This window comes from Eumetopias jubatus, unplaced genomic scaffold (genome assembly GCF_037043125.1).
Source record: "Eumetopias jubatus isolate StellerSeaLion01/CBP00866 unplaced genomic scaffold, mEumJub1_p1.0 scaffold_12, whole genome shotgun sequence".
NCBI lineage: Eukaryota > Metazoa > Chordata > Mammalia > Carnivora > Otariidae > Eumetopias > Eumetopias jubatus.
In genome coordinates, this window is record NW_028274818.1 from 88,499,452 (window position 1) to 88,526,850 (window position 27,399).

Here is a 27,399-nt window from a genome sequence, read left to right on the forward strand (position 1 = left end):
AGCAACACTTAGGCCCTTCCAGTGATGGGAAGGGTTCATGTCCTTCTCAGCACCGTCAATGGGGTTAACGTTGTGCAGCGACTTTGCTATTCGAACCTTGGGTTCAAAGCAGGCAGGAAGACTCTGATGTCCCCCTTACCCTTGGCTACACAGAAGAGCAGGGACAGGCCCCATTGCATGATCTGCACACAGGGGAAGGAAGAGAGAACCCCCCAGGTCCATGGAGCTGGGAGCTTGTACAAGGTTAAAATCGGTGGAAAGAGCAAGTGGGGTCCAGGTCGAAGAGGGGTGAGGGCAAGGGAGGCAGGTGCCCTCCTTGTCTCTGGTCCTGACCCCGGGCCCGGCCCCGGCCCGTGTAATTCCTGGGAGCAAGAGCATCTGGGGGTCTGACCCTTCTCAGAAGACAGAACTCTGTGACAGTCCTCTCAGAGGCCAGTCCTTCCCCTGCATTTGTCCCTTTTATCTAAATGATTCTCAACACAAGCAGAAAATGGCCATGAGAACCCTCCCCTGGGGGGTACATCAGAACACTCAGGAGAGTTCTTCAAATGGCACCTGCCATCACTACCGCCACATGCCTGACCCCATGGCGGCAAGAGCCAGGCATTCTCTGAACCCCCACTGGAACTTTCTGGGAAACGCTTGACAGTGTGCCCCACCCCCGACCTTGGAGTAACATTGGCAGAGGGCGGATGTGAGAACCAGCCATCTAGACAACTCCTGAGCCAAACTGCCCAAAGGACGCTGGCGTCTCCAACAACGGACCTGCTAAGTGCCGGGCACTGCAGCAGCATCCCAAGTTCACAGAGACTCCCCACCCTTCTAACTGGGAAGAAAAGACAAGACATACACGTGAACATACAACAGTCATTAACAAACGACAAGATATGTTTGCTAAGTCGTGGCCGGAAAATGGTACAGATCAGGGTCGCAGATGCGGGTACCCACAGGGACCAAGGAGGCCCCTGAGGTGCTGAGTCAGGCTGGGGGCAAGGGGTCCACCGAAAGGTAGCCCCCTGCCCCCCCACTCCTCAGTGCCCAACGACCCGTGTCGCCAGACTTTCGTGACTTTCAAGAGAAGCCAGAAATCAGATTGTTATGTGAAGGCGTCTGGTGTTTAAATGATGGCAAAATTTTTTGAAAAATGAGATATAGCTGTTTGCGACTTCTGGCGCAGAACACAGACACTAGGGCGACTCGGGAGACAGTGTTTGCTGTTGGCTTCAAGGAGGGGAGCTGTGGGTTCTGAATGAAACAAACCAGGAAGAAGGGCTGAGAAAAGACCAGGGATCTTGAGTCTCAGAATTTACACTTGATTCCATAGCTCCTACCCAAGGTGACGAGGGCCCAGAGAAGGCAGGACGGTGTGGGCGGAGCAGAAGGCCCAGCAGAGGGCAGAAGGGACAAACCCCAGCTACAGGGTATGGGGAAGGAGGAAGGACAAGAAGCCTCCAAGGTCAAGCCTGGATGGTTTGGAGGGAGGTGGCGTCCAGGAGACATGGAGGAAGGAGAAAAGGGCAGCTGGTTTTGGGGGAAGGGCGGCTTACTTTCTGGGATGCGTGGAGTTTCAGGGGACAGCTGGAGGAGTCTCTGAGGGAACCAGCAGTGAGGTGGTTGTGAGGGTTGAAGACATGGGTGACATGGGGGCTGGCGCCAGGAGGGGGCTCTGGGGAGTGCACAGCCCTACCGATGAAAGACAATCAGGTGCAATGAGGGGCACACATTCCATCAAGGAAGAGACAGCCCAAGGGACATCAGATGCCAGGATCTGACAATTAAGAGCCTCTGGTCCACTGGGAACTGCAGTATTTTTTTTACTCTTAATAGAAGCGTGACTGGGAGCAGAAGTGAGACTGCACAGTGTGAAGGGGGGGCCGGCAGAAACGAGTCATTCAGAGAGCCTACGAGAACAGAGGAGGATGAGACTTAACAGGACATGATGCTGCAGATAGGCAGGTACCAAGTCCGGTCAGCTGACACCGTGCCTGTGAGATAGGGGTGCACAGGGGCGTGGCAACTGTGGGGTCAAGGTTTTCTTTTTCCTACTGTAAGGATGCTCTGAGTCTTTCTGAAAACAGAAGAAAAAGGAAGAGGAAGACAGGAACTAAGACAACAGGGAGATGGGAGGACAGGCAGAGGTGGAAGGGATTGAATCCCAAGGCTTGGCAACCTTGGAGAGAAAGATGGATCACATTTCCTTTGCTGGGTTTCTGCTCCCGCACACCTGCTTCTTGTTCCCTCCTCAGTCTCCTCCCTGCCCTGTCACTTGCTGACATACTTCTCTACGGAAAATAGCCTTGGGAAAAACATAGTTAAAAAAAAATAACTCGGGGAAAATATAGTTAAAAAAAAAAAGTCCACAGGGTACTTGGGTGGCTTATTCGGTTAAGCATCTGCCTTTGGCTTAGGTTTTGATCTCAGGGTCCTGGGATCGAGCCCCGCATCGGGCTCTCTGCTCCGCGGGGAGCCTGCTTCTCTTTCTCCATCTGCCCCTCACCCCTCTCATGCTCTCTCTCTCAAATAAATCAATAAAATCTTAAAAAAAAAAAAGTCCTGCTCACGAAACCCAATCTTCTCTTTTTTTTATGCTTGTTAGTCAGCTCCAAACCAGACTTTAATTCATTCAAAGGCTAAGATGATGATGGTTCCTATTTTGTCCTACACATGGCCAGGCACACGGTATGTATCCCACAGATACACGCTCTTGGCACTTGGAACTTGCCCGGCAGGAGCCTGCCCCCTGCAAGGCTGAATGCTGGCCACAGCTTCACTCCTTTGCACTGTGACTCGACCTCGTCATCCACCAACAAGGAGATTAGATCACTTAGGAAAGCGAAGGCAGCTCATCCTAGGAAGAGTCAATCAGACGCATTTACTCAAGATGGCCGAAGATCTGCCTATGCAGGTGGGTCAAGATAGAGAATTTTCTAATTCTATCATCCAAAACCTTTCAGGCACAAAGCCAGAAGCTGTTGGGACCTCCTCAAACTGAGAGAAGTGACATTCTTGAGGATGCCAGTGTGTGTGTACACCCCCAACACACACATTCCACACACACACCTGCCGACTCGCATTCCAGATCACGGAGTCACCACACTCAGCACCTGGCTTGATCCTCTTCAGCTCAAGACCAAAGGTTCTGCAGGGGGAAACCTAAGCTCCCAATGTGGGGTCTACAGAAGCTAAAGAGTACAATAGGGCCAAAGAAGACAGAGCAACGTCTGCCTCAACTGTGTTTGCTGATCTCTGCTGGGAGATGCTCTGACAGCAAATCAGAGAATTGGGAGTCAAAAGCTTTAATGTGCAGGTAAAACTAAGCCTCAGGAGAAAGCTCAGTCCACTCACGACTTGTGGGTGAAGTTGGCCGAGAGCCTGAGTACGGTGGGCAGAGTGTGAGTGCTAGGAACCAGAGCCTTGTAGGACTGCAAGGAAGAGGGGGAAGGAGTGGTCATGGCCTTATGATTCAGTCATGCCGATGAGGGGCTAGCAAGCATTGTCTTCTAAAATTCCTTTTCGAAGGTCCACAATATTCTCCCCAGAATGTATGCTCTTGGAATCACAGGGTCAGAATTAAACCCAAGGGACCGAATAACTGACTTGGAAGAAGAGAAGACAGGAAGACACGTACAGGCACCAGCCCCCACCGCCCCGCACCACCAAGGGTCCAGCTTTCTCTTCAACTGAAGATGTCAGAAGAGCTGCGAATGTCCCATTAGTAGGTTAATTTGGGTTTGGAAGAAATTAGAGAATGCGGCAAGGAAGATGAAATTACGCTGGGAGATAGTACTCTCCTAGGCAGAGAGGCGTTATCCAGAGGAGATGCATGCAAAGGAGTCAGGGGGTAAGAAGAACAGAGGCGGAAGTGGCAGAGGCTTAGGAAAAGGGGCATCAGCCAGCACGCAGGTTACATTACCTTGATGGGCTCGCATTTCGGGAAGGGCCTTTTCTAAGACTGCTAATGCTTTTCTATGGTAATCTGCTTGGGCTTCTAATAACTGAGAACAGACCCACATTCAAAAACAAAAGTAACGTTAGCATCAGATGGACACACACACAATGGCTGAGCAAAACCAAAAATGAAATCTTTTGCAAAAAAAAGCTAAAACAACTCAATTTTTACAATGCTTTCATATTTTGGCAAGGTGAGGGGCTTACCGTAACAAAGAATTTGCCATACTCCCCTTCTTTGGCCATAAAGTTGTACATATCTGCTGCAAGTTGATCCTGGTGAGTGGAAGAGAAAACAGGTCACTGAAGAAGATGGAATCTGAGAATTAATATCCATGGGCTCTTAGAGCAAAATGTCACAGAAAGAGCCACGGATTAAATGTCCATCAACTCGTGGGGCGCCTGGGTGGTTCAGTCGGTAAAGCGGCTGCCTTCAGCTCAGGTCAAGATCCCGGGTCCTGGGATCGAGTCCCACATTGGGCTCCCTGCTCAGCAGGGAGTCTGCTTCTCCCTCTTCCTCTGCCCCTCCCCCATTTCATGCACGTGCACTCTCATTCTCTCTCAAAAAATAAAATCTTAAAAAAAATAAATGTCCATCAACTGGGATGACAAAAAAAATAAATAAGGAAGGTTATTAGGGGAACGATGAGGAGGATATCCAAGATATATGGGTAATATTCCTTATCAAGAAGTGACGTATAGAGCATTACTTATGCTATGTTACCATCGGTGTAAAAATAGGGGAGAAAGAAATATTATATTTTTACTGCCACATGTGTATCAAAATATATAAATAAAAACTTGAAAAATAAATTAAAAAAAAAAAGGAAGAGAAAAGGCCTGGCATAAGTGGAGCTCAGTAGTGTATGGAAAGACTAGAGTACTTGTGTTTTGCATTGGCTCTGGCACTGGGAAAGTAAAACATTTCCCTGGATTTTACAAACACAGATCTGCCTTCATGAGGCTCTGAAGTTTGATGGCCTCGAGGGGTGCCTGGGTGGCTCAGTCGGTTAAGGGTCTGACTTCAGCTCAGGTCATGATCTCAGGGTCTCGGGACTGAGCCCCACATTGAGCTACCAGCTCAGTGGGGAGTCTGCTTCTCCCTCTCTCTCTGCCCCTCCTCCCTGCTCATTCTTTCTCCCTCTCTCTCTCAAATAAATAAATAAAAATCTTAAAAAAAAAATGGCCTCAAACTGGTAATACTCTCTGGGGAGAATCACTCCCAATACCTAAGAGTCCCATAGACAAAGTCTCTCTTAAAATGAGCTCACAATACAAAATTGCAAAACATATGATACAGAATTGCAAAACACAGTAGGCAACAATCGATCATGAAGCAAACTCCCACCACTCTCATAGAGGAAACAGAATTACCAGACTGTCACTATAAGTATATATAAAATGATTAAATATTAAAAAAGAAATAGGCACTAGGAAAACAATAATGCACTATCAACAAAGGCTAACTTGGAAGAATTAGAACTGAAATATACAGTAAATGAAATTCAAACCTCGATGTTAGTTATGTAGTAGATGAGACCTAACTAAAGAGAAAATCAGGGAAAAAGAACTTAGATCCCTGGGAATTACCCAAAAGTTAGCCTAAAGAAAGAGACAGAAACTATTTTCACAAGTTTTCACCATCTGAAGATTTTTTTTTTTTTTTATTTGACAGAGACACAGTGAGAGAGGGAACACAAGCAGGGGGAGTGGGAGAGGGAGAAGCAGGCCTCCCGAGGAGCAGGGAGCCCGACGCGGGGCTCCATCCCAAGACCCTGGGATCATGACCTGAGCCGAAGGCAGATGCTTAACGACTGAGCCACCCCAGGCACCCAGGTTTCACCATTTGAAATGAGAAGCTATGGCATGGAAGTTGAGAGAAGACACATCAGCCAGTTCAGACTCCTAGGGCCTCTGCCAAATTTATGTCTGATGAGTAGCCGATAGCTGAGATCCAGGTTAGACTGGATCTAAGGAAAGCTATGTAAATGACACTAGTAAAGTTACGACTCTTCTGAACAGGAATAAGCCGCTATGAAACTGATCAGAAGCATTTATCTGATATCATTTTTTTAAATACAAAGGCTATGTATGGCATGACTTTGTGAGTTCAGTTTTAATTCCTACCCACTATACACTATATTATTTTAAACAAGTCATTTTACTGCAGTTAACTGATCTTCAAGTTCACTATCTTTTTTTTTTAAGATTTTATTTATTTATTTGAGAGAGAGAGAATGAGAGACAGAGAGCATGAGAGGGAAGAGGGTCAGAGGGAGAAGCAGACTCCCTGCTGAGCAGGGAGCCTGATGTGGGACTCGATCCCGGGACTCCAGGATCATGACCTGAGCCGAAGGCAGTCACTTAACCAACTGAGCCACCCAGGTGCCCTCTACTTGAACTTTTTTTAAAGGATGTTTTATTCTGATGATAAAGTAATGCAGGGTCTTAGAAAATAGAGAAAGAAGAAGAAACTAAAACCCACGTTTCCTATCATTCAGAGTATTCTGATAGGTCTTGTGTAAAACGCTAAATAATCTGCAGTATTTGGCCTTTCATCTGTCATTTGCAGGAACCAGACTGATGCAACCCACATATTTATCAGGTAAGTCTTATACCTTGCACAGTTCTACTTTATTTCCAGCTTCATCCATCTCTTCCTTTAGGGTATCTATTTTTGATGGAAGCCCCTGGAAGTTGGTTCCTGAAGATTTGTGAGCCTGGTTCCACCTGCAAAACATGGGGACAACCAGCATCTGAGAACCAGCTGTACATTCTCAACCTTGTAGGGTCAAGGCCCTCAGGGAGACAGACTCTTTCTCCAGAACAGATTCTACCTGGGATAGGCTGCATACCTGGGATGTCAGCCTCCCCTGAGTTTATCCTCCAGGAACGGAAGTGAGCAAAAGGAGCCAGGAGCTCCCCACCATGCCAGGACTCTCGCTCTGAGAGTCTACCACATCTTTTCTCACACACGCCCCACTGCTGGAAATCATGCCGTGAAACCCCTTTCCCGTAGTGTCCAATCGTGGTACCCTTGCCGTGAAACACCCCTGCGCTTTTCTGCTTTGGCCTGGAATGTCCCTGTGCCACTGGGAGTCAGTCCCACTCGGGTTCCTATGACTCTTCCTGCTACCAGCCTCATCCGAGATTACTTCCAGCGAGTGAAACCTAGAACTTCGGTCAAGCAGCTAGCAATCCACAGCTAGGAAAGCGCTTGTAGAATTAAAAACAGTTGTTACAATTAATATTCTAAAGACCAAATTTATAGCAAATCTGAAGCCTAATGTGGAATATTTACATTCCCTTTACAGTATGTCAGAAGGACTGAAAAAAAGGTTATACATAGCAAGAGTAGGGGAGTGCAAGGGGGGATAATAATCTAAAACAATTTCTGTGTGCTTTGACCTTTTCTTTGAGTATGGATTATGTCTGCTATTCTGGAAAGTTCCAGCAATGTAAATGTAAACATGGATATTACAGAGATGAAAACCCATGCTAGCAACTCATCAAGCTTCCCAGCTGCTGCACTGCCTCCCCGACCCCCCCACCGCCAAACGGTATGCTCTGACTTCTCTCCAGTTCCTGAGGTGAGGCACTCCTCCAAAGCGGGGCTTCAGCGAGTCTGCCAAGGCTAAGCTTGGCGATGCTATGTAGTGTGGACAGAGCATGGACTTTGGAGTCGGACATGCTCGGGTTTGAAGCCTGGCTCTCCCATCACTAGCTGTGTGACTTTGGGCAATGACTTAAGCTCTCTGTGCCTTAGTGATCTCATCTGTAGAACGAAGATAACAAACACAGTCTGCCTTGCAGAATCATCATAAGGAATCAGAGAGAGAACAAATATATATATATATATGCATGCATATGTGTGTGCAGATAATATCTGCCATATAATGGATTCCTACTTAGAAAATAAGCAGTAATTAGTCATTAGCTATGATCAGCTTCCTCCAGGGAAGAGCCACAGGAATAAGAAAAGAAGAAATATTCCACTGTTTGTTTCTCTAATACCTGCTTTGATTGGTTAAGTGAACAAGACCATGAATGCAGATCAAGAATCCGTGTTGAAATTCCCTCCAGGATACATGTACTGTAGATGTAAAATTTCTGGCAGATAAGCATCTATAATGTCACTCAACCAACTCCAGTGAGGGAGCATTCTCGGCCTCATTTAATTAACCATTAGATCACGCTTCCTTATCTGGAGCAAAAAAAAAATCGACCTCAGGGTGGCCTCTACTCCTGGTCCTGACCCGGAGGATTCTAATCACAGGTGTACACGTGACGAGGAGACAAGACAGTGGACTTTAAGACAGGCTCCTAGCCTAGACATTTATCATCTTGGAAGCATGAAGCAAGTCATGTGGGTAACTCTGTGCAGGTTCCTCCCTGATCTATAAAAGAAGTCTCTTCTCAGGAGGAAGGGGTGTTACCTAACCCACAGACCCCTGTTCCCTCTCCAATCTTCACCGAGGGGCCTCTTCACTTAGTACCTAGCATGGAGTCTGACACAGTAAGCACCCAACTGCGATCTGTCAAAAATATGAATGAGCAAATGAATAGAAACGGATGGAGGAATCAAACAAGCTGAGGTCAATGCCTCGCACGTGGCACGCGGCAAGTGTATGGTCAGTGGTGGCAATTATTTTTGCCATGTAGCTAATTCCTAGATGTACCGTTTATGATCTCAACATTTCTTAAATCAGGACATGTCTTAACAAGGGATTTGTACATTGAATGGAGGGGTGTTTCTCCCCCACGACCAAAAGTAGGTATTAAATCAGTGGTGCATTGATACTCAGTGGTATCTTAGAAACGAGGAAAGGCTGCATTGTAGAATTGCTACTGACGTTCTAAATCTGCAATAAAAAACATGTGGCAGGAGAAGCTCGGGAAATGATGGCTGTCTCTCCATATATTTGCCAAAGAGAAATCATCATATCCGTTTCACAGGACTGCAATGAGAACAAACTGGCAAAATCAATAAGTCACAGAGATGAAGAGCTCAGCATAGGCAATATGGCCAATAATATGTTAATAACACTGTACGGGGACAGACGGTGACCACACTTATTGTGATGAGCACTGAGCAACGTACAGAACTGTCGAATCAATGTTGTGCACCTGAAATTAATACAACATTGTGTGCCAATTATTCTTCAATAATTAAAAAAAAAAAAACCAGAGAGCTAACAACAAAGCCACCTTTTTTTTTTTTTTAATAAAGTTTTATTGGAAGACAGCCACACTTTCATCTACTTATGGTCCAGGGCTGTTCCTATGCTGCATCAGCAGAGTTGAATGGCTGTGACAGGGACCACCTGGGTTGCGATGCTGAAAATATTACTATCTGGCCCTTTACAGAAAGTTTAGCAACGTTGTGATAAAGTCTGAGAAAGGACGGGGCCAGGGCAGCTGCCTCCATATTCCCCACTCTCATCCGAGGAGAAAGCCACGTAAATCACTGATACAAATGCCCTTGGGGACAGAGCTAGGCTGGAGTCCTGCCATGAGGCTCTGCAGACCGTCATCAGGCATCAGCCCACAAGTCAGCAGCCGTCTGGGATGGTTACTTAGTTTTATGGGGGTTTCTCCCTCTTGAGCACAGCATTCGATTATGAAAGTATCATAACCACATGACGTCTGGACGTGGCAGGACCCTCAGAACTGCTAAGATCAGAGATCTATTTATTCCTATGGTCCCCTATTCCAGCAACAAACACTCAGAACTATCTGCCACTGACCCCTTTCCCCTTAAAAAACTTACTTAGGTTTCTTTCTTTACCTTTTTTTTTTTTCTGCCTCCCTTTACTGCTGGTTCACTAAGAACAGGATGTTCTAACATCATCCCTATTGCCACACTTGGGAGAATGAGCCCTAAAAAGCAGGTGTAAGTGGGCGTGACTTGGTCTATGGGTGAAGTGCATGAATCTGGAAACCTGCAACTTGTCCACCGAGGGGCCTTTCTCTCCTCTGCGTTGGGGACAAGGACAGTTGCTGGGGGAGGGACAATACTGCATTATTGGTTATTTTTGCAGCTCTACCTTACCTGGCTCTGACCGAATCCCAGTCCAACACCAATTTAGCCAGCTGTTTCCTCTGCTTCTGGATGTTGGGGATCTCCATCTACAAAGAACATACCATATATCCAACGGGATAAGCTTTGGGGTTTTAAACTTGACATTCGAAAGGGCAACATTTATTCACATTTTTTCCCCCTTAGGCATAGGATCTTGTACCCTCAACTTATTCCCCTTATTTCCAAAAAGAAGCTACGTCAAAGCCACTGGTTACTGTTAAACTTGTGGACATAAGCAAACCATTCACCACACAGCCCACACTACTCGTGGCTCTTCTGTGCCATCCGGCAAAAGCACCCACCTCTGCTATGCTGCACAGAGGTTCCACAATCTCTCTCTCAACAAAGACTTCATGCTGAGTAAGTTCTAGAGCCAGCTGATTCTCGGCATCGCCACACGTCTCCAGCAGCTTCCTTTAAAAACACAAGACACCCCACAACAAGCATATGATCATTAAATCAGGTCCCTCATTACTATACTGGGCCAGTTCTGCTCTCTACATGATGGAAACACATTAGGGGGCCACACAGTAGAACCTCAAAAATGTTGTAAGTTTTGGGCATCACCGAAAATGTGAGTCCACAGACTTATGCTTTAAAATGAAAAAGACTGTTCATGTGCATTACAAAATGTGTCTTATGCCTCTGTTAAATTGATAACTATCTTGCTAGGTTAATGTTTCATCTGTTGTTGTACAAAATAGTAAATTTATATAGCCAAATAATCTGTTTTTTATTTTTTTTTAAAGCTTTTATTTATTTGAGAGAGAGAGCATGAGAGAGAGAGAGGGACCACAAGCAGGGGGGAGGGCAGAAGGAGAGGGAGAAGCAGACTCTCTGCTGAGCACGGAGCCCAACATGGGGCTCAAGCCCAGGACCCTGGGATCAGGACCTGAGCCGAAGGCAGACACTTAACCGACTGAGACACTGAGGTGCCCCTAGGAAGTGACCCTTAAAGACCGGAAGGGGCTGGTCAGAGTTTGTAAACCTGAGTCAACAGCTGGAACAGGGAAGGGGTTTGTTCTTTACACCCAAGCTCAGGGGAATAAAAACTGACCCTACCAATGACTTTTGCTCGCAGCCCTTTCAACCCATCTCTAGTCTTGCTCCTACTAAATGGAAGATTCTCTACCATCCCAATGGCCCAGACCCCACTTTTTCCCCACAGAGACTGTGCTGTTCTCCCGGTGGATGAGCCACGCCATCACGCTCACGGTCCCTCTGTCACACAGACAGCTGCCACACACCTCGTCCGCCCACCCACTCCCACTGCCCCGCAGGGCACAGGGCTCTCTCTCTAAAAGCAGCTGACTCTTACCCCAGCAGAGACTCTTCCAGTTGAGTCGATGCTTCTTGCATGTTCTGAGCGAGAGCGGTCAGAGGGAGTTTTTTCTGGAAGGCAGAAGACAGTGTGTTGATTTCACTATTATTGACACCTGCATTCTCGATGACCTGCTTCAGGTCACCCTTCAGGGATTTCTCCTCCAGGCAAACCTCACAGGTAAGAGACAGCCTGTCTGGGTTCAGATTCTGGTCTCGCAGGTAGAAGCTATGGGACCTCTGTATCTGTGTCCTCATGCCTGGATGATACAGAGGCACGGTAATAGCGCAGGTGTCCTAGGGCTGCCCGTCTACGGGGATATTCAATGTCAAGTGCCCAGCACGTGGTAAGTGCTCAGTAAGTGCTGGCTGCTAGTATTATTGTTGTGGTTGCTGTTAGCTGTTATTTTTAATTAATCAAGTGCATGCTGTGTCCCAGACACTAGGAACAGAAGACACAGACTTCGCTCTCTGATGATCTTAACAAATAAGTGCAATAAAATGCTCAATTTCAAAAACTTTTGCTAGAATACTCTTTTTTTGAGATTTATTTATTTTGAGAGAGAGAGAGAGTGGGGGGAGGGGCCAGGGGAAAGGGAGAGAAAGTCTTAAGCAGACTCATGCTGAGCCTGACACAAGGCTCAATCTCATGACCTTGAGATAATGACCTGAGCCAAAACCAAGAGTAGGTCATTTAACCAACTCTGCCACCCAGGCGCTCCTAGACTACTCATTCTTAAACTGGCTTTTAATTTGGCTGTAATCATAACGATATAGCTTCAGTTAAGTATCTAAAAGTATCTGGCTAAATATCTAAAAAAGTTTTTTTAAGGTATTTAAGCACAAAGCCATGCATTTTCCTATCAGAGATTTGTTGTTCAGCTGGACATGACCATAAGGATCATCTGATTAATGTTCTACTTGTCCAGTCAAGGGACCTGAAGCCCAGGGAGGTCAGGTGGACTGGCCGGACACCCCAGTGAGGGGCAGCAGAGCCAGACCTCCGTGCCCACGGCCTGAGCCTCAGGTCAGCACCTTTCCACCACTGGCTGATGGCTCATCTCAGAATACGGGTAGAAGGGGCCTGGAAAGTACCAGGGATTGGCGATAACACACAATCTGTTAACCAAAAAATGGGCTCAGTGCTGCAGTGCTCCACGTGGTTTTGACTCCCCAGTAGAAAGGGCCCTCGTGGCAAAGACGCAGGGTACATCCTGCTGTGGCATTGTGAAGCCTTGACCTCTCGCACGTCACCTGCCTTTCCTGCTTTCAGAGGGCTCCATGCAATACAACTGGAACTGCATTTGCTTGCATTGTAGAGAATATCTCCGGAAGGCTATACAAGAAACTACCAGCACTGGTCATTCCGGAGAAGGCAGCAGGACGCCTGGGGAACAGGACCGGGAGAGACCTCGCTTTATGTTCTTCTGTATGTACTGGATTTTTACCATGTAAATAGGCAGCCTATTCGAAACAGTATATTGAAATGCAAAGATAAATAACAACAACTATATTTACCCATCTCTTGTCTTCTCAAGTTGTTTTCAAATAAGTAAATAACAGGCTTCACCTGCCCCACCTGCCTCTCAGTTTCTACACTTCCAGACCAGGGAGAGAGGAGAAAGCGGGCAGCATGCCTTGATCATAGTGAGGGTAATTCATTCACTTTTGTAAGGCTGCCTGCCTTTTTTTTTTTTAAGATTTATTTATCTTATTTTAGAGAGAGTGAGCGCATGAGCAGGGGTGGGGAGGGGCAGAGGGAGAGGGAGAGAGAATCCCAAGCAGACTCTACTGAGGGCAGAACACAACGTGGGGCCCAATCTCACGACCCTGAGACCATGACCTGAGCCAAAACCAAGAGCTGGACGCTCAGCCGACTGTGCTGGCCAGGCACCCCAGTAATGCTGCCTTTCAGAGGGAATTTAAATCTAGGATAAATGTAATAATCAGGAGAAATAGACTTTGTGCAACTCTGGAGCTCTGGACAAAAAGAAATCATAAAAGAGGAGTCTCCATTGCAAGTATCATTCAAGCTCCCAGCTATAAACAGCCTTTTGGTTTCCAGGCCCTGACCCCAAAGCCACAACAATCCTGTTTCCTTATGTATACAAATAAGGATATTCCGCTTATTTAACCCTGTGCTCCTTGATGAAGTTGCTATCTACCGCCGCCATGCTCCTCCACGAACACGGCTAAGCACTTCCTAGGCACGGACAGCTTTTTTTATCACCAGGGAGTCATTTAAAAAGTTCTAACGTCATAATTTATAAAATGCGTGCCAACTGCACAAAAACCAGGCACTCCAGGTCTCACATGACGCACGACAGAAGCTCTGCCGTGCCCATGTCTTGGGCTGAGAAGACACCCCCCCGCCAAGTCTTGCCTCTGCACACGCATGGGAGCTTCTCGTGGGGCCTTTGGGGGCTCCTCCTGTGTATTCTAGAGCCCTAGAGACTGCCGCCATTTTCTCCTCATTGTACGACCTCTGTGGTCGCCTATCTCCTATCGTTTCTATGGTGACTGCCCCTCCCATGTGCACAGTGTAGACAGGCTCAGAGTTCTGTCTTTGGCTCTTCCGTTCCAGGTTGGAAAAGGAAGCCCCAGGCATTAGGTTTTAGAAATGAGGGCCAGGCACCTTTGCCCCCGCTGCCTAGAATATGCCCATCACCTGCTGCTCATTGCCCTCCTTTATGGCTGGACCACCACCTCCTCCAGGCAGCCTCACCTGACTACCTCTCTCCTCCCGTGATGCCCATTCTTGGTCCTCCCATGATACCCTGTGCACACTTTGTTACGCATGTCATTTTATAATGATCCCTTTGTGTGTCTCTCTCCCCAACCGGTTGTGAGCACCTTTAAGGTGGAGACTATCTCTTCTTCATTTTCTATCTCTAGCACTTGTACATAGTAGGTGTTTGATCAATACTTGTTTAATTTGTTTTTAAGGAGTATGTGGGACACCTAGGTTGTATCTTCCATCAGTCAGAGGGAGCGACCAGATATAACAACATGAGGGACAAAGGCACACAGAGGAAGCGGGAGACACCGGGACTGTCCGCGGAAATGGGGTCAGATTATGAAGGGCTTGTCGTGCTGAAGAGCTTGGACTCTAATCCCGCCAATGGGAAGCAGCCAGTGCCCCTCGAAGAGGCACCACGGGCATCAGGGGCCACTTCCGGTGTGAAACTATCCCTCCAGGCACCGCAGAATGCTCGGCATCTCGGTCCCCTCCGTCCAAAAGCCAGTAGCGTCCCCCAGGTCCTACGGCAACCCAAAATGTCTCCACATATTTCCAAATCTCCCCATGGGTGTAATTCTGGTCCCTCTGGAGAACCACGAAGCTAAGACTTTTTTTCAGGCAGGAGGATGAGAGTATTGATGTGTATTTCAGAGCCTTCTGGTGATCTGGCTGGAGACGTGCTGGAAAGAAAGGGAACCAGAGACCGGAGCTGGAGCTCAGGAGGTGCCCACACCATCCAGGCGAGAGGTAATCAGGTTCTGCTTTAAGGCGAAGGTGGCAGAGATGGAGCAGAGGGGAGGAAGTCCAAAGATATTCCCAATCACAGGACTTGCTACTCAAGCAGCTGTGGGGGGTGGTGAGGATGAAACGAAAGGGAACGTAAGGTAACCCTACAGTTTCTGGCTTGCATAATAGGGTGGGTGGAACTTAAGAGTCAATACAGAAGGAAGAACTAGTTACGCCCACTAAAATAGACATCTAGGCAAGGAAGTGTTTTTGCTTGGTTGAAATGGTTTAGATGTCCCTGGCATAAACACATCAGCTAGAAGCCATGAGAACAGAGGAGGTGGCCCAAGGAATGCGGCTGGGGGACTAAGGAGGACAGAGCCTTAGGGCACCATGTGAAAAGGGTAGGTAGAACAGAAGCCGAGGCAAGAGAAGTAGAGGAGCCGTGGGGACAGCACCAGGGGACTGGGTCTGGTTCTGCGGGACCGGACCTGCAGCAGGCATTCCTGCCGTCGTGGGTGCATGCAAAGTTCCACTCTTTGGTCTCTACCTAGGGCGGCCAACTAAGTATTGCACAAGAGAGGAATAACCCTGTTGTCTAGACGTCCCATAAATGTCTGTAAGGAAACATGAAAGAAGGGCGACACAGATCATCTGCATGCCGGTTCTTCCTTGTGAGACATCCGGTGACAGACAAAACACTATGGCAAATCATAGCTGCCCCTGAAACTATCACCTTAATGGTACGTGGGCTTCCAAGGGTTAGCACGTGCTCCTGAGCTAGGATCTCGGAAACCCAAGAATGGGACGGCCCCATGAGCACTGCTGCTGGTGGCACAGGAGTCGGATGCTTTGGCCAAAGGGACACATTCGATGGTTCTCCTGGAGTTCATCCCTCTTCCTCTCTACGACAGCATCCTGATTTCTCTTAGGGATCCACCCTGGTCTCAGTAAAGCCCGTGAGCCGTAGGTAGCTCCACAGCCCACGTTCTAAGGCTGGGCCCTGATTAGCTTAACCAACCAGCACATCCCACCTCCTCACCAAGCTCGCCCCTGCCCACGGTGATCAGGGTGGAATGGGAATGTTCCAGAATGGGAAATATGGCTCAGTACGGACCAACGCAATGGAAGGTGGTTTCTACCTGCCAAGGACTTGGAAAAAGAAGATTTCCCACTCCATTAAGAAAACTACTGTAAGGCACACTTTCTATTCCTGCTGAACACGCACAAGGAAGCAAGTAGCCCATGGAAGCTCCTGGTAGCCAACCCGCGACCATGAGAGGAGCCTATTTAGGGATAAAGCAGACACTGAAGAAGGCAGAAGGGACAGAAGAGAAGAAAGTGGGGTTTGGTTACACCACTGAAATGCTAGCCCAAGCTTCACCTCAAGTCCACCCCAGCTTCTGGACATTTCGGTTAGTAAGCCAATAAATTATGTCCATTTTCTAAGTCCATTTAAGACAGGCTTTCAGCTTTTTTGCCATCAAAGCATTCTTAACAGACATCTCCATTGTCTTACCAACGACAAATGGCTCATTGAGTCTTTAAAAGCACCTGGAGAAAATTCAGTGTGAGCAGGGCTTTCAGCTCAGCGATGTCTTAAGCACAAAAGAATGTTCTGGTCAGGCAGGCGTCACAAGAGTAAATGGCAATATAAGGTACAAATCTGCAGGCAACACTGCTGCATCTGCCTGAGAAAAACCAAGGGCCTGCAGGGTGCAAAGCCTCATCGAGACACATGAACAACAGCCCTGGGTCACACCCACTACTCACGTATCTCCTCTCGGCGTCCGTCCCATGCTGGCCCTGGAAACACGCCATCAGACGCTTGTGCGAATGGTGGCACACTGACCGGACCGTGTCCAGGCGCCGCTCGATCTGACAAAACAGAGACAAACGAGCCATTTGCAGGGGCTGAAGAACACACCCAGCCGCTTCGTTTGTGGCGCTGGCCCGTAGGCAGAAAAAGCACCCCGTGGTCTAAGTGTTTAGCTCTTGGATGTACATGGAAATGGTCCTCATTCACTTACACCAGGAGTTCTCAGGGGCCAGATAATTCTGGGGGGGGAGGGCTGTCCTGTGTATTATGGTATGTTTAGCCTCATCTCTGGCCTCTCCCTACTAGATGCCAGTAGCACCCCATTCCCTGAGGTGTGACAACCGAAGATGTTGCCACACATTGTCCAACATCCCCCCCAGAGGGCAAATGCAATAGCCCCTGGTGGAGAGCCTCGACCTCCCTTACACCGAGGGGTTTCCATCTCTCAAGGGCCAAGTCTGTGCACAGGGAGGGAGCAGAGTCTGGACTAAAACCTACTATCAGAAAGAGTGGTGGCAGCCTAGTTACACACCACAGTACCAGCAAAGCCCCGGCTCCAGCCTGCAGGAGTGCAAATGAACACCTCAGGCCCAGGCCCACTGCCAAGTGGAAAAAGCCACAGGGACGTTCAGAAGCGACCTCCTGCAGACGGCGACAGCGCCTTCCGCGCACAGGACATCAGGCTGAAGGATCAAAATCAATGTTCCACAATTTCCACTCAAGGTCAGTGTCTTCAGAATGATTCCTTATTGGGTTCAGGGTGGGTTGTTGGCTTTGTTTTTGTTTTCAATAAGCCTCTAAAGCAGAAGGGACAGCCAACAGTAAGAAACACTGACTTAGGGGACCCATGCATTATGATTTAGTTTCCCAAAATATTACTGCTGGGATATGGCTGTTTATGGCAAAGAGAGCTGCTTGTCAGGGAAGGAATGCCAAAAATGTGTATTCTGATGACTCATTAAGACTGAGTGCAGGCCCTTAGGGATGCTTTCTATTTTAAAGAAAAATCAACAAATTCAAAGCAGAATGCATTTTTACCCCACAACTTTTTACCCAATGATATGGTTGTGTGCTTCTTTCTTGAAGGTCCTCACTGCCCCAGCAGCTTTTCTTCAGAGCCAAGGCCCGACCACCAGGACCCTGATCTGGCAGGCATATAAGGAGCAGATGCCCCATCACCTCCCCCTAATCTTAATAATGACCAGATTTTAAAACACTGGAAAACTAATACACATTCTTTATTTGCCATGAAAACAGGTAAAATCAAAACCAAAACAACCCCCGCCCAACTCCATTTCATTTTGATTCTGATTTCTACTAGAAAATTGTCAAGTCCACAGGGATGGGGACCTTGGTCTCTTTTGTTCACTGATTTCTCCCGAATGCCCGGAACACTGTCTGGTTCACGAATGGAAGGTGCTCATTTAATATTTGTTGAAAGGACAAATATGTATCAAGTTCCCGTGCAGGTATAACAAAAACAACAGTAAATAAGTTGTGCTTCTCGCCCTCCCAGGATTCATAGCCTCCCAGGGAAACTCCACATGAGCAAAATGAACTTACTTATGAGCAAAAAACAGGCAAAATAGAGCCTCTTGAACTGATCTAAGAGGCAGGAGGACACAGAGCAAGTTAAGGGAAGTTTCACACCAGAAACAAACAAATCTCCATGGCTTATCCCTCCTGCTCTCCTGTTTAACCCATTAACTCCTGCTAATAACCCTAAGGGGTGGATACAGCCATTATCCTCATTTTAGTGAAGTGGAAACTGAGGCACTTGGGTTTAGGGTGGGTTCAGTAAATCCCTGAGGCCACAGAGCAAGTCAAGGGCAGACCTGGGTAGGGAGGCTCCAGACTCCATACTTTTACCCATTACTCTCCTTCTTTATAGCCAAAGAAGGGGAAAACATCTGTAGCAATGATGGCAGATGTGGAGTAAGTATCTGTGTCATGAAATGAGGTGTTCCTAGAAACCGGCGAACTCTTGGGGCCCCAGTGGATGCTTGTCCCTCAAGCGCAGACAGTTGCCGCCTGCCTTCCACAGGAACTCTGCTGTCCTCAAACTGCCTGCGAGGCCCTCTGGCCGCATCTTGGGGCTTCAGGGATTCAATGAGATCGTGTCTCTTACTGGTGTGGGATGTGGGAGACAGAACACGGACGTGAAAACCCAGTCGAGTTAAAGGTTAACTAAGACCAAACAACATTGCTGGAAGTCTGAAAATGAAGTTGAAATACGTGGTAAAAGCCAGTGAGGAAATATTATTAAGAATATGATTGTCTAATACATCTAGGGGGAAAAAAAGCCTAAGCCTTAATAAAGACTTCTGGTCCTTTAAAAAAAAGGGGGCTCTTAAAATCTTGTACCTGTGGCTGGCTGTCATAATCAAGAGGTCTGTTCTGACACGGGGTGGTACAAGTAACATTCTTCTAAACTATGCTGGCTCCTTCTCTCCCTAGGGAGAGCCGGCGGGGGGGGGGGGGGTCACCTGGGAGCGGATCTTTGGTCTTCAGGGGTCAAGTGCACACACCTGCTGTGGGTTATGGAAATGACACGAGCAAGGAGGCTTCAGAGAAACCTCAGTGCAGGAGGGGCTCTGTCCTTCCCGCTGTGCTCTGGGGTGGGCGGGGACGCAGGGGGGCTGAGGTTGAGCGAAGGCATGTGTACAAAGGGTCCAGGCCTTCTGGGAGACACTCCCAGCCCCAAAGTTTGGGAAGCCTGTTGACAGAGAAGTGCAGTGGCCCTGGCTGAGGTCCCCACAGGAAACACCCCTCCCTACGGAGAGGAAAAGACATCCAGGTGGACGACAGGCCACCTCAGGGCCTCAGAGTGGTTCCACCAGATCTGGTCCCTGTCACCGAGACTCTAAGTCCCTGGGGACCCAGCTCAGGCCAGAACTGGAGAACAATAGCGTGAGAGGGAAGGAGAAGTGGAAACTCTAGGTTGGAGCCAGTGGGGCCCTCTGCTGCCACTGGCCGGGCCCGTGCCATCAAGGACGCCATCCCAGCAGTGAACGACAGTCCCTCCACCTGCCCGGGACCCATGACCAGGCCGCAGTGCCAGGGGACCGGCCGGACTAGACAGGCCCCTCCCCAGCCCCCACCCCAACACCTGGCACTTGAAAGCAGGACTAGCCCCATCTGAACTTCATAACATGACACCAAAGTTTCAGATCCCCTTTTATCACCATATAACCCAACTGCTTTTCATTCCTGCTCAGAACCACGTTGATCAATTTTATTCTGTTTCAGAGAATACATACACACATCCACTTCAGTTCTCACCTATGAGGTTTGGTTTGGTTTGGTTTGGTTTGGTTTTCCTCTTTAAACAAAGCACTTGAAAAAGGTTTTTATTTTGTTACCTGTAACAGATCTTCACTGAGGACTTCTGTTTTCTCGGCTCTGTGGGGGAAGGAATCAAAAGTTCAGAGTTAGGAATCCAGAAATGCAAAGCAACTCAGGAAATTCAGTAATTCTCATCCCGGAGCTTAAAACAAAATGGGCAGGAATGAATGATAACGTGGGCAGAAACTCCACCGATGTTGACATCAGAGGGCTGCTTAAGCAAAACCAAAGAAAAACCAAAGCTTGCAGAGAACCAGTTGGTCCCTGACTTGGGCTATACAGAATCCCTGGCAGGGGGGTGGGAGGGGGGTAGTGTGCCGACGTAAAATGCCAGTTTCCGGGACTCATCACTATTCTAATTCAGCAGGTCCGGAGCAAGATCCTACTGCGTTCTGAAGAAGCCCCTCCTGCCCAGAATTCCATGGCCCCAGACCCACAGACTACCCTTTAAGAAAAGCCTGCTTAGAGAATCTTAAACTTCATTTCTTAAAATGATCATTTCTGAGTTGCATGGCCACATTGAAACAGGTTTGTCACAAATGCAGGAACAGGAGTCAACAATACATATTCAAGACAGTAACAACTGAGCATTCCCTCCTTCAGGTATCTCATCCTGCCCTTAATAAGAAACAAAGTATTTTCACAGCTTTCCCCCACCTATGCCTTCCAACCACCATTAACTACATTAACTCCGCAGACCTTTCCAGAAAGCCGACCTGCCGCCCAACAATCAGCGCAGGAGCCTTCAGAGCTGCCTGAGCCTCTGGTGCCAGATCACAGTACTTTGTTAAGAAGACTTTCTTCTGCAGTCCCAAAGGGCAGCATCACTGCCATACATAAGCCCAAAATGACGGCAACCGAGGTGCCATATTGGGACTTCCAGTTTAAACAGTGATTGAAGCCAAGTCAATGAACATCCCTAACCCAACTCCCATTGAAATGAACAAGGAAACTTTTTTTAAAAAAGATTTTATTTATTTATTTGAGAAAGAGAATGAGGGATAGAGAGAGCATGAGAGGGGGGAGGGTCAGAGGGAGAAGTAGACTCCCTGCTAAGCGGGAAGCCTGATGGCGGGACTCGATCCTGGGACTCCAGGATCATGACCTGAGCCGAAGGCAGTCACTTAACCAACTGAGCCACCCAGGCGCCCTGAACAAGGAAACTTTTAAAGGGAAAAGGAAAAGTCTGTTTCAGCCTTGAACGTTGGGGGAGTTGGGGAAAGGGGAAGACCATCAATGAACCAGAATTTTGAAGCCTTTTAAATAAGATTTATTGCAGAATGGAAGGCTGCATGATCTTGCCCATGAACGAATCTAATGCAAGAGAAGGAAAAGCCATTTGGCCAGAGAGTGGATGGGACCCCCTTAGGATGAGCTCAAAATATTGCTAAGCTCAGAGCAGTGCCAGCCAGCTGCCTGAGGTGCACACCTCCAGCCCACACTTGGGCGATGGCAGGTCAAGTAAAAGCTGGCCTTGTCACAAAGGATTCCAAGACCAGTTGTCACTGCAGTGTCCTTGTTAGCATAGAGATGCCAATGGCAATGGCTCACACACCAATTTCTGCAGGCAACCAGAACTCTGATACCTCCCAGGTCCACCGGAGCAGAGCCTGGAGATGAGTTCAGGGCCCCAGCTTTCAGAGGAGCCCAACTTTCAACTCATGAACAAGTTCTGCAAGCAGCGGGCCAAAATATGCCATCCCAGCCCTTGCTTGGCATGCATGGTGCCAGGCATTGCGGAAGCGCCAAACTAAGTAGTCATGCCAGTTAGGGAAGTGGAGCAGGGCCCCAGCTGACTAGGAGCTCAAGCAACCAGCCTCATAAAGAACCCTGACGGGCCAGCCTCGCAGGGACATACCTGGCATGAGACCTCCATAGCTTCACCGTGACTCCTGCTCACCGATAGCCTTGTCCCTCCTCTAGCAACATAGCACCGCTAGATTGTGTCACTTCGGCCTCACCTTCTCTGGCCAGGGCCCTGTATACCTGGGACAGAACTCTGAAATCTCTTCCTTCTGTAAGTATGAGTATACACAGATAAAAGTCCCCAAGGCCTACTGAAACATTCAGAGTTCAAAAGAAGAGATTCAGAGCCAATAAGTCCTTTGATGAGACAAAATTATTTTAAAAATATAACAGAAGAGAAAAACTTAATTTTTAAAATCCCAATGTGGGCCATTAGCAGGTATGAGAAAGTTACTAATAGCTGAGAACCAACTGTGTGCATCTTTTCCCAGCAACTTGTTCAGTGACCTCACACTGGTAATTTGAAATGAAAAATCAAATACAATACAAACAAATGCAAACAATACAAATTAGGGCTTTTTTTTCGGGGAGGGGGTCTGAACATCTATGAGCACGGCACTGCAACAGCCATAAAGAAAATAAAGCAAATGTAAGAACAAATTAAGTATTAACTTCAGGAAAAAACAAAAGTCCATTAGAAAGAGTCATAGTACACTACTATGCTTAGCTGCAAATAATTTATTGGATATAATAATGTAAACATCAGACAGAAATATATCCAAAAATTGTAATATAACTGTATTGGAAGGATAAGGGAGCAAAAGCAGAGAAAAAAGTCACACAAGTGCACGAAACCCTCATTCATCACGACAGGAAGCCAATAAGTAATAACTAAAACTTGATAACTTGAAGGATAGCAGTTTACATATTATCTATAAATGTAGATATGAGTGATAAACAGAAATTTGAAAATAGTTGCCTCTGGGGTTGGGGAATCGCACCTCGCAGAGTGGGAATAGTAGAGAACCCACTGTGAGAAATCTTTTACTATTACTTAACTTTTTAAACTACATGTATACATAGTTTCAAATTTTAAAAAACACGTATGTTACATTTTTCAGTGATATGCTTGATATGGTTTCAAGTGATGCGTAACTTCAAGTGAAGCATAACTCTGACTTAAAACAATGGGTCCAACTGCCAATCTGCACAAAAGTATAACAGAATACATAACTCAGAGTATCCAGAATACAAAACAAATTTGTATAATTTACTGTCCTTCTTTCAAATTAACAACTAAACCCTTTGCTTTAAATTTACAGGTACTCTACCTAAAAAGCTATCTGGAGATGGAGATATATATGGAACATATTATATGAAAATGTTAACATATTGCTTAAAAATAAATTCAACCTATGTTTCCTGCCTTTGTGGACAATCTATATTACATTGATAAAATTAATTTTATTTTTTAAAGTTTTTTAAAGATTTATTTATTTGAGAGAGAGAGAGAGAGAGAGCATGAGCAGGGGGGGAAGGGCAGAGGGAGAGGGAGAAGCGGACTCCCCACTGAGCAGGGAGCCCCATGCAGGACTCGATCCCAGGACCCTGGGATCAGGACCTGAGTCAAAGGTAGACGCTTAACCGACTGAGCCACCCAGGCGCTCCGATAAAATTAATTTTAGAGAGAAATCTAATATATCTTTTTTTCAAAAGACTTGTTTATTTATTTGAGAGAGACAGCACACATGCACACATGCACATGCAGGGGGAGGGGCAGAGGGAGGAGAGCACCTCAAGCTGACTCCCCACTGGGCGCAGGGCTCCATCTCATGACCCTGAGATCATGACCTGAGCCAAATCAAGAGTTGATGTTTAACCAACTAAGCCATGCAGGCACCCCCACAATGTATCTTTTTAACCAGTTTTTAAAAATTCACCAAAATTATTAAAAATTACCTATTATCAGGAACAATTACTTCACTGAGCTTTACCAGCCCTACTGAGCTATAATTGACAAATAAAACTATATTTATATATGTTATATATATATTTAAAGTGTATAATGTGATAATTCAGTTTGTATATATATTGTGAAATGATTACCCTAATCAGGTTAATCACCTTCCACAGTTCCCTTTTTTCTAACAGTAGTTGTGAGAATGCTTAAGATCTACTCTCTTAGCAAATTTCAAGTATACAATATAGTATTATTATAATCCCCAGAGCCTAGATTTCCTTCTTTCTCAGGGCTCAATAATATTCTAGTGTGTGGGTGTGATGTATGTGTATATCTATATGTATCACACTCACACTCCCCACATATTCTTTATCCATTCATCCATCAACCAACACTTAGGTTGTTTCCTTATCTTAGTTATTGTGAATAAGGCTGTAATGAATACAGGAGTTCAGATATTTTTGAGATACTGATTTCATTTTCTTCAGATATATATTCAGCAAGTGGGATTGCTAGATCATATGGTAGCTCTATTTTTTAATTTTCTGTGGAACCTCTATACTGTTTTCCATAATGACTATGTTCTCACCAAAGTATACATGGGTCCCAATTTCTCCATATTGTCACCAACATTTGCTATCTCTTGCCTCTTTTATGATAGCCATTCTTACAGGTGTGAGGTGATAACTCATTATGGTTTTGATTTGCATTTCCCTGATTATTAGTGATGTTGAGCACCTATTCATATACCTGTTGGCCACATGAACATCTTCTTTGGAAAAATGTCTAATTAGGTCTTTTGCCCATTTTTAAACCAGGTTATTCACTTTTTACCATTGAGTGGTATGAATTCATTATGTATTTTGGATATTAGCCCTGTATTTACAATTTGCAAATATTTTTTCCCATTCTGTATGTAGGTTGCTTTTTCATTTTGATTGCCTCTTTGCTGTGCAGAAGCTTTTTAGTTTGATGTAGATGACAGTGCCTTTGGGGTCATATCCAAAAAATCACTGCCAAGATGGATGTCAAGGAAGTTCTTCCCTATATTTTCTTCTAAGAGATTTATGTTTCCAAGTATTACATTTAAGTCTTTAATCCATTTTGAGTTAAGTTTTTAGACTGGTACAAGGTAGGGGTCCGGTTTGCCTTCTTTTCCCAACACTATCCATTAAGAGACTATCCTCTCCCCATTGTGCATTCTTGGTGCCCTTGCCAAAGATTAGATGACTATTTATATATGGATTTATTTCTGGGCTCTCAAATCTTCCATTGATTTATGTATTCTTTTATACCAATACCATACTATTTTGATTACGACAGCTCTGTAACATACAGTGGACCCTTGAACAACACAGGAGTTAGATGTGTCGACCCCTGTACAGTCAAAAATCGGCATATAAATTTTAACTCCCCGAAAGCTTAACTACTGATAGCCCTACTGTTGACCAGAAGCCTCACTGATTAACATATTTTATGTCACCTGCATCATTCACTGTATTCTTAGCATAAATTAAGTTAGAGAAAAGAAAATGTTATTAAGCAACTTGTAAGAAAGAGAGAATACATTTACTGTACTGGACTGTAAAAAATCTGTATGTAAGCTATTCAAACCCATGTTGTTTGTTCAAGGGTCAAGTAGTTTGGAATCAGGAAGTGTGATGGCTCCAGCCTCGTTCTTTTTGCTCAGGATTATTTTGGCAATTCGGGCCTATTGTGGTCGCATCTGGATTTTAGAAGTATTTTTCTCTTTCTGTGAAAAATGCCACTGGAATTTTGATAGGAACTGTACTGAAAGTGTAGACAGCTCTGGGTAGTATGGACATTTTAATAATAGTAAATCTTGCAATCCATGAACACAGGATATCTAGGAAAGATTACTTTTAAGTGACAAAACATGATTCTGGAATGCAATATACAAATTGGGGGTGGCTCCTTCACACAAAGATACCCCCACTGGCCTATGCTCTCCCTACCTTAATTTTAGGGAACCACCACTGTCCCTACCTCCAATATGTGGTCCAAATGACTTGATCTTCCTCATCCCCACTGTAACTGGTCCAAGGCTCAGCCCTTTGTATGCTGAACTGTCTCGAAGTGTTCATCTTCACCAGAGACCTGGAATTTTTACCCAAGGAAAGTCCAGCCATTATTCAGAATACTGGCCAAGGTGCCCATTCAAAGGGTTTATATTAACCACTTGGTTTTTACTGAGATGTGATTTTTTTTTAAAAAAGATTTTATTTATTTATTTACTTGAGAGAGAGAAAGTGAGAGAGCACAAGCAGGGGGAACAGGCAAAGGGAGAAGCAGGCTCTCTGCTGAACAAGGAGCCCGATGCGGGACTTGATCCCAGGACCCTGGGATCGTGCCTTAAGCCGAAGGCAGACGCGTAACCCACTGAGCCACCCAGGCACCCCATCTGAGATGTGATTTTTGATCAGATTTTAAAAATTCATTAATAAAGCAAAGAGGGGGAGCAACATATTAAACTTTTCAAGGCACCTTACAAAGTGATTCAAAAATTTAAAAAATAATACTTGCTAAATCAGATTGTTTTAAATCTGACATTTTGCTACGCGGACCTAAACTTTTTGTATATGGGCCTTTTTTCTGCTTTGTCAGAGCCCTCTTTGTGTCCAGTGTTCTGTGCTTGAAAACACACTCAAATGTTTCCTGTCTGTAACTGGGAAAACAATACGAAGCAGGAAAGCACTTCCCGCCTGCCATTTTACTCTGGGGTTTGTTTTTTCCTATGCACACCACCGTGTAATTTCACGAGTCATTCAGACAAGGCTTATAGCAGGCCAGAGTATTAATTTCTTTATTACTTTTTGGGAAAGCATAACCTTCTTTCCTCATAATTCCCAAAGCCTCACAGCAGCAGGGCTGTGCAGACCTTGATGTCCACCGCCCCTCCTCCCCCCTTGACTGGTTGTGGTAACCTCGCACCTTGCAGCTGTGGCTAACAGGAGTCTCAATCAGCTCCCCTCCCAGGCCACGAGAAAACGGAAATGCTTCCAATCTGAAGTAGTTCAGCTCACCATAAAAGACAGAGATGCTTCAACTAGGACATAGGGTCAAAGGAGAATCTCCAATTGGCCCGATAATTTCTAACTCTGATCGCAGACCGATTTCTGGAGAGGTTTCTGCCATGGCTACACTCAAACGCCCGACACCATGATTGTGAACTGCTGTCCTGTTTCCCAGGATACCGACTATGTATGGCACTTGGGCCACCTGTGTGATGCATTTATTATGGGACCCACGGAAATCAGTGCTCGCCTCCACACCTCCAATGCACGCTGTGATCTTCCAAGCACTGCGCATTACTGACCTCATCCCCGCCAGCCAGAGAGTTCCAAAGGGGCAGAGACCAAGGGTATCATAGCCATCACTCCCCCGGCTCCAGCACCCTTCTTGCTAGCTGCCTGCCACACAGTAGGTGCTTCATAAATATACACTGAGTTAGTTAAAAAGTAAATGGCTGTCCCAGCAATAGAGTAATGGCTTGAAAAAAAGATCTTCCTAGATTTCAAAAGACGTAGCAAGTAAAAAAAAATTCAATAGCAGGAGGTAGAAAAGCAGACATATGTGTAGAATTGCCTTCCACAGTAAAATCCACAATGACTAAAATTCAAAGGTGATAGTGCCTTCCAAAGTTAATGTTTTTTTTAATAAAAAAAAACCCACAGTAAGTAAACTATGCATAT

At 46.1% G+C, this 27,399-nt stretch overlaps 1 protein-coding gene across 4 annotated transcripts in view; it reads right to left on the reverse strand.

The window, feature by feature from the left end:
* ARHGAP17 (Rho GTPase activating protein 17) overlaps window positions 1-27,399 on the reverse strand; it is an 84,214-nt gene that overhangs the window by 30,630 nt on the left and 26,185 nt on the right. For all 4 annotated transcript variants that reach the window (XM_028090382.2, XM_028090383.2, XM_028090380.2 and 1 more), the window contains exons 2-9: window positions 19,998-20,037; window positions 16,590-16,694; window positions 11,349-11,422; window positions 10,333-10,444; window positions 10,001-10,077; window positions 6,567-6,678; window positions 4,156-4,224; window positions 3,914-3,995 (exon numbers count right to left, since the gene is read on the reverse strand). In XM_028090382.2, the coding sequence (XP_027946183.1) occupies window positions 3,914-3,995; window positions 4,156-4,224; window positions 6,567-6,678; window positions 10,001-10,077; window positions 10,333-10,444; window positions 11,349-11,422; window positions 16,590-16,694; window positions 19,998-20,037 (671 nt within the window). The remainder of the gene's footprint in view (window positions 1-3,913; window positions 3,996-4,155; window positions 4,225-6,566; window positions 6,679-10,000; window positions 10,078-10,332; window positions 10,445-11,348; window positions 11,423-16,589; window positions 16,695-19,997; window positions 20,038-27,399) is intronic.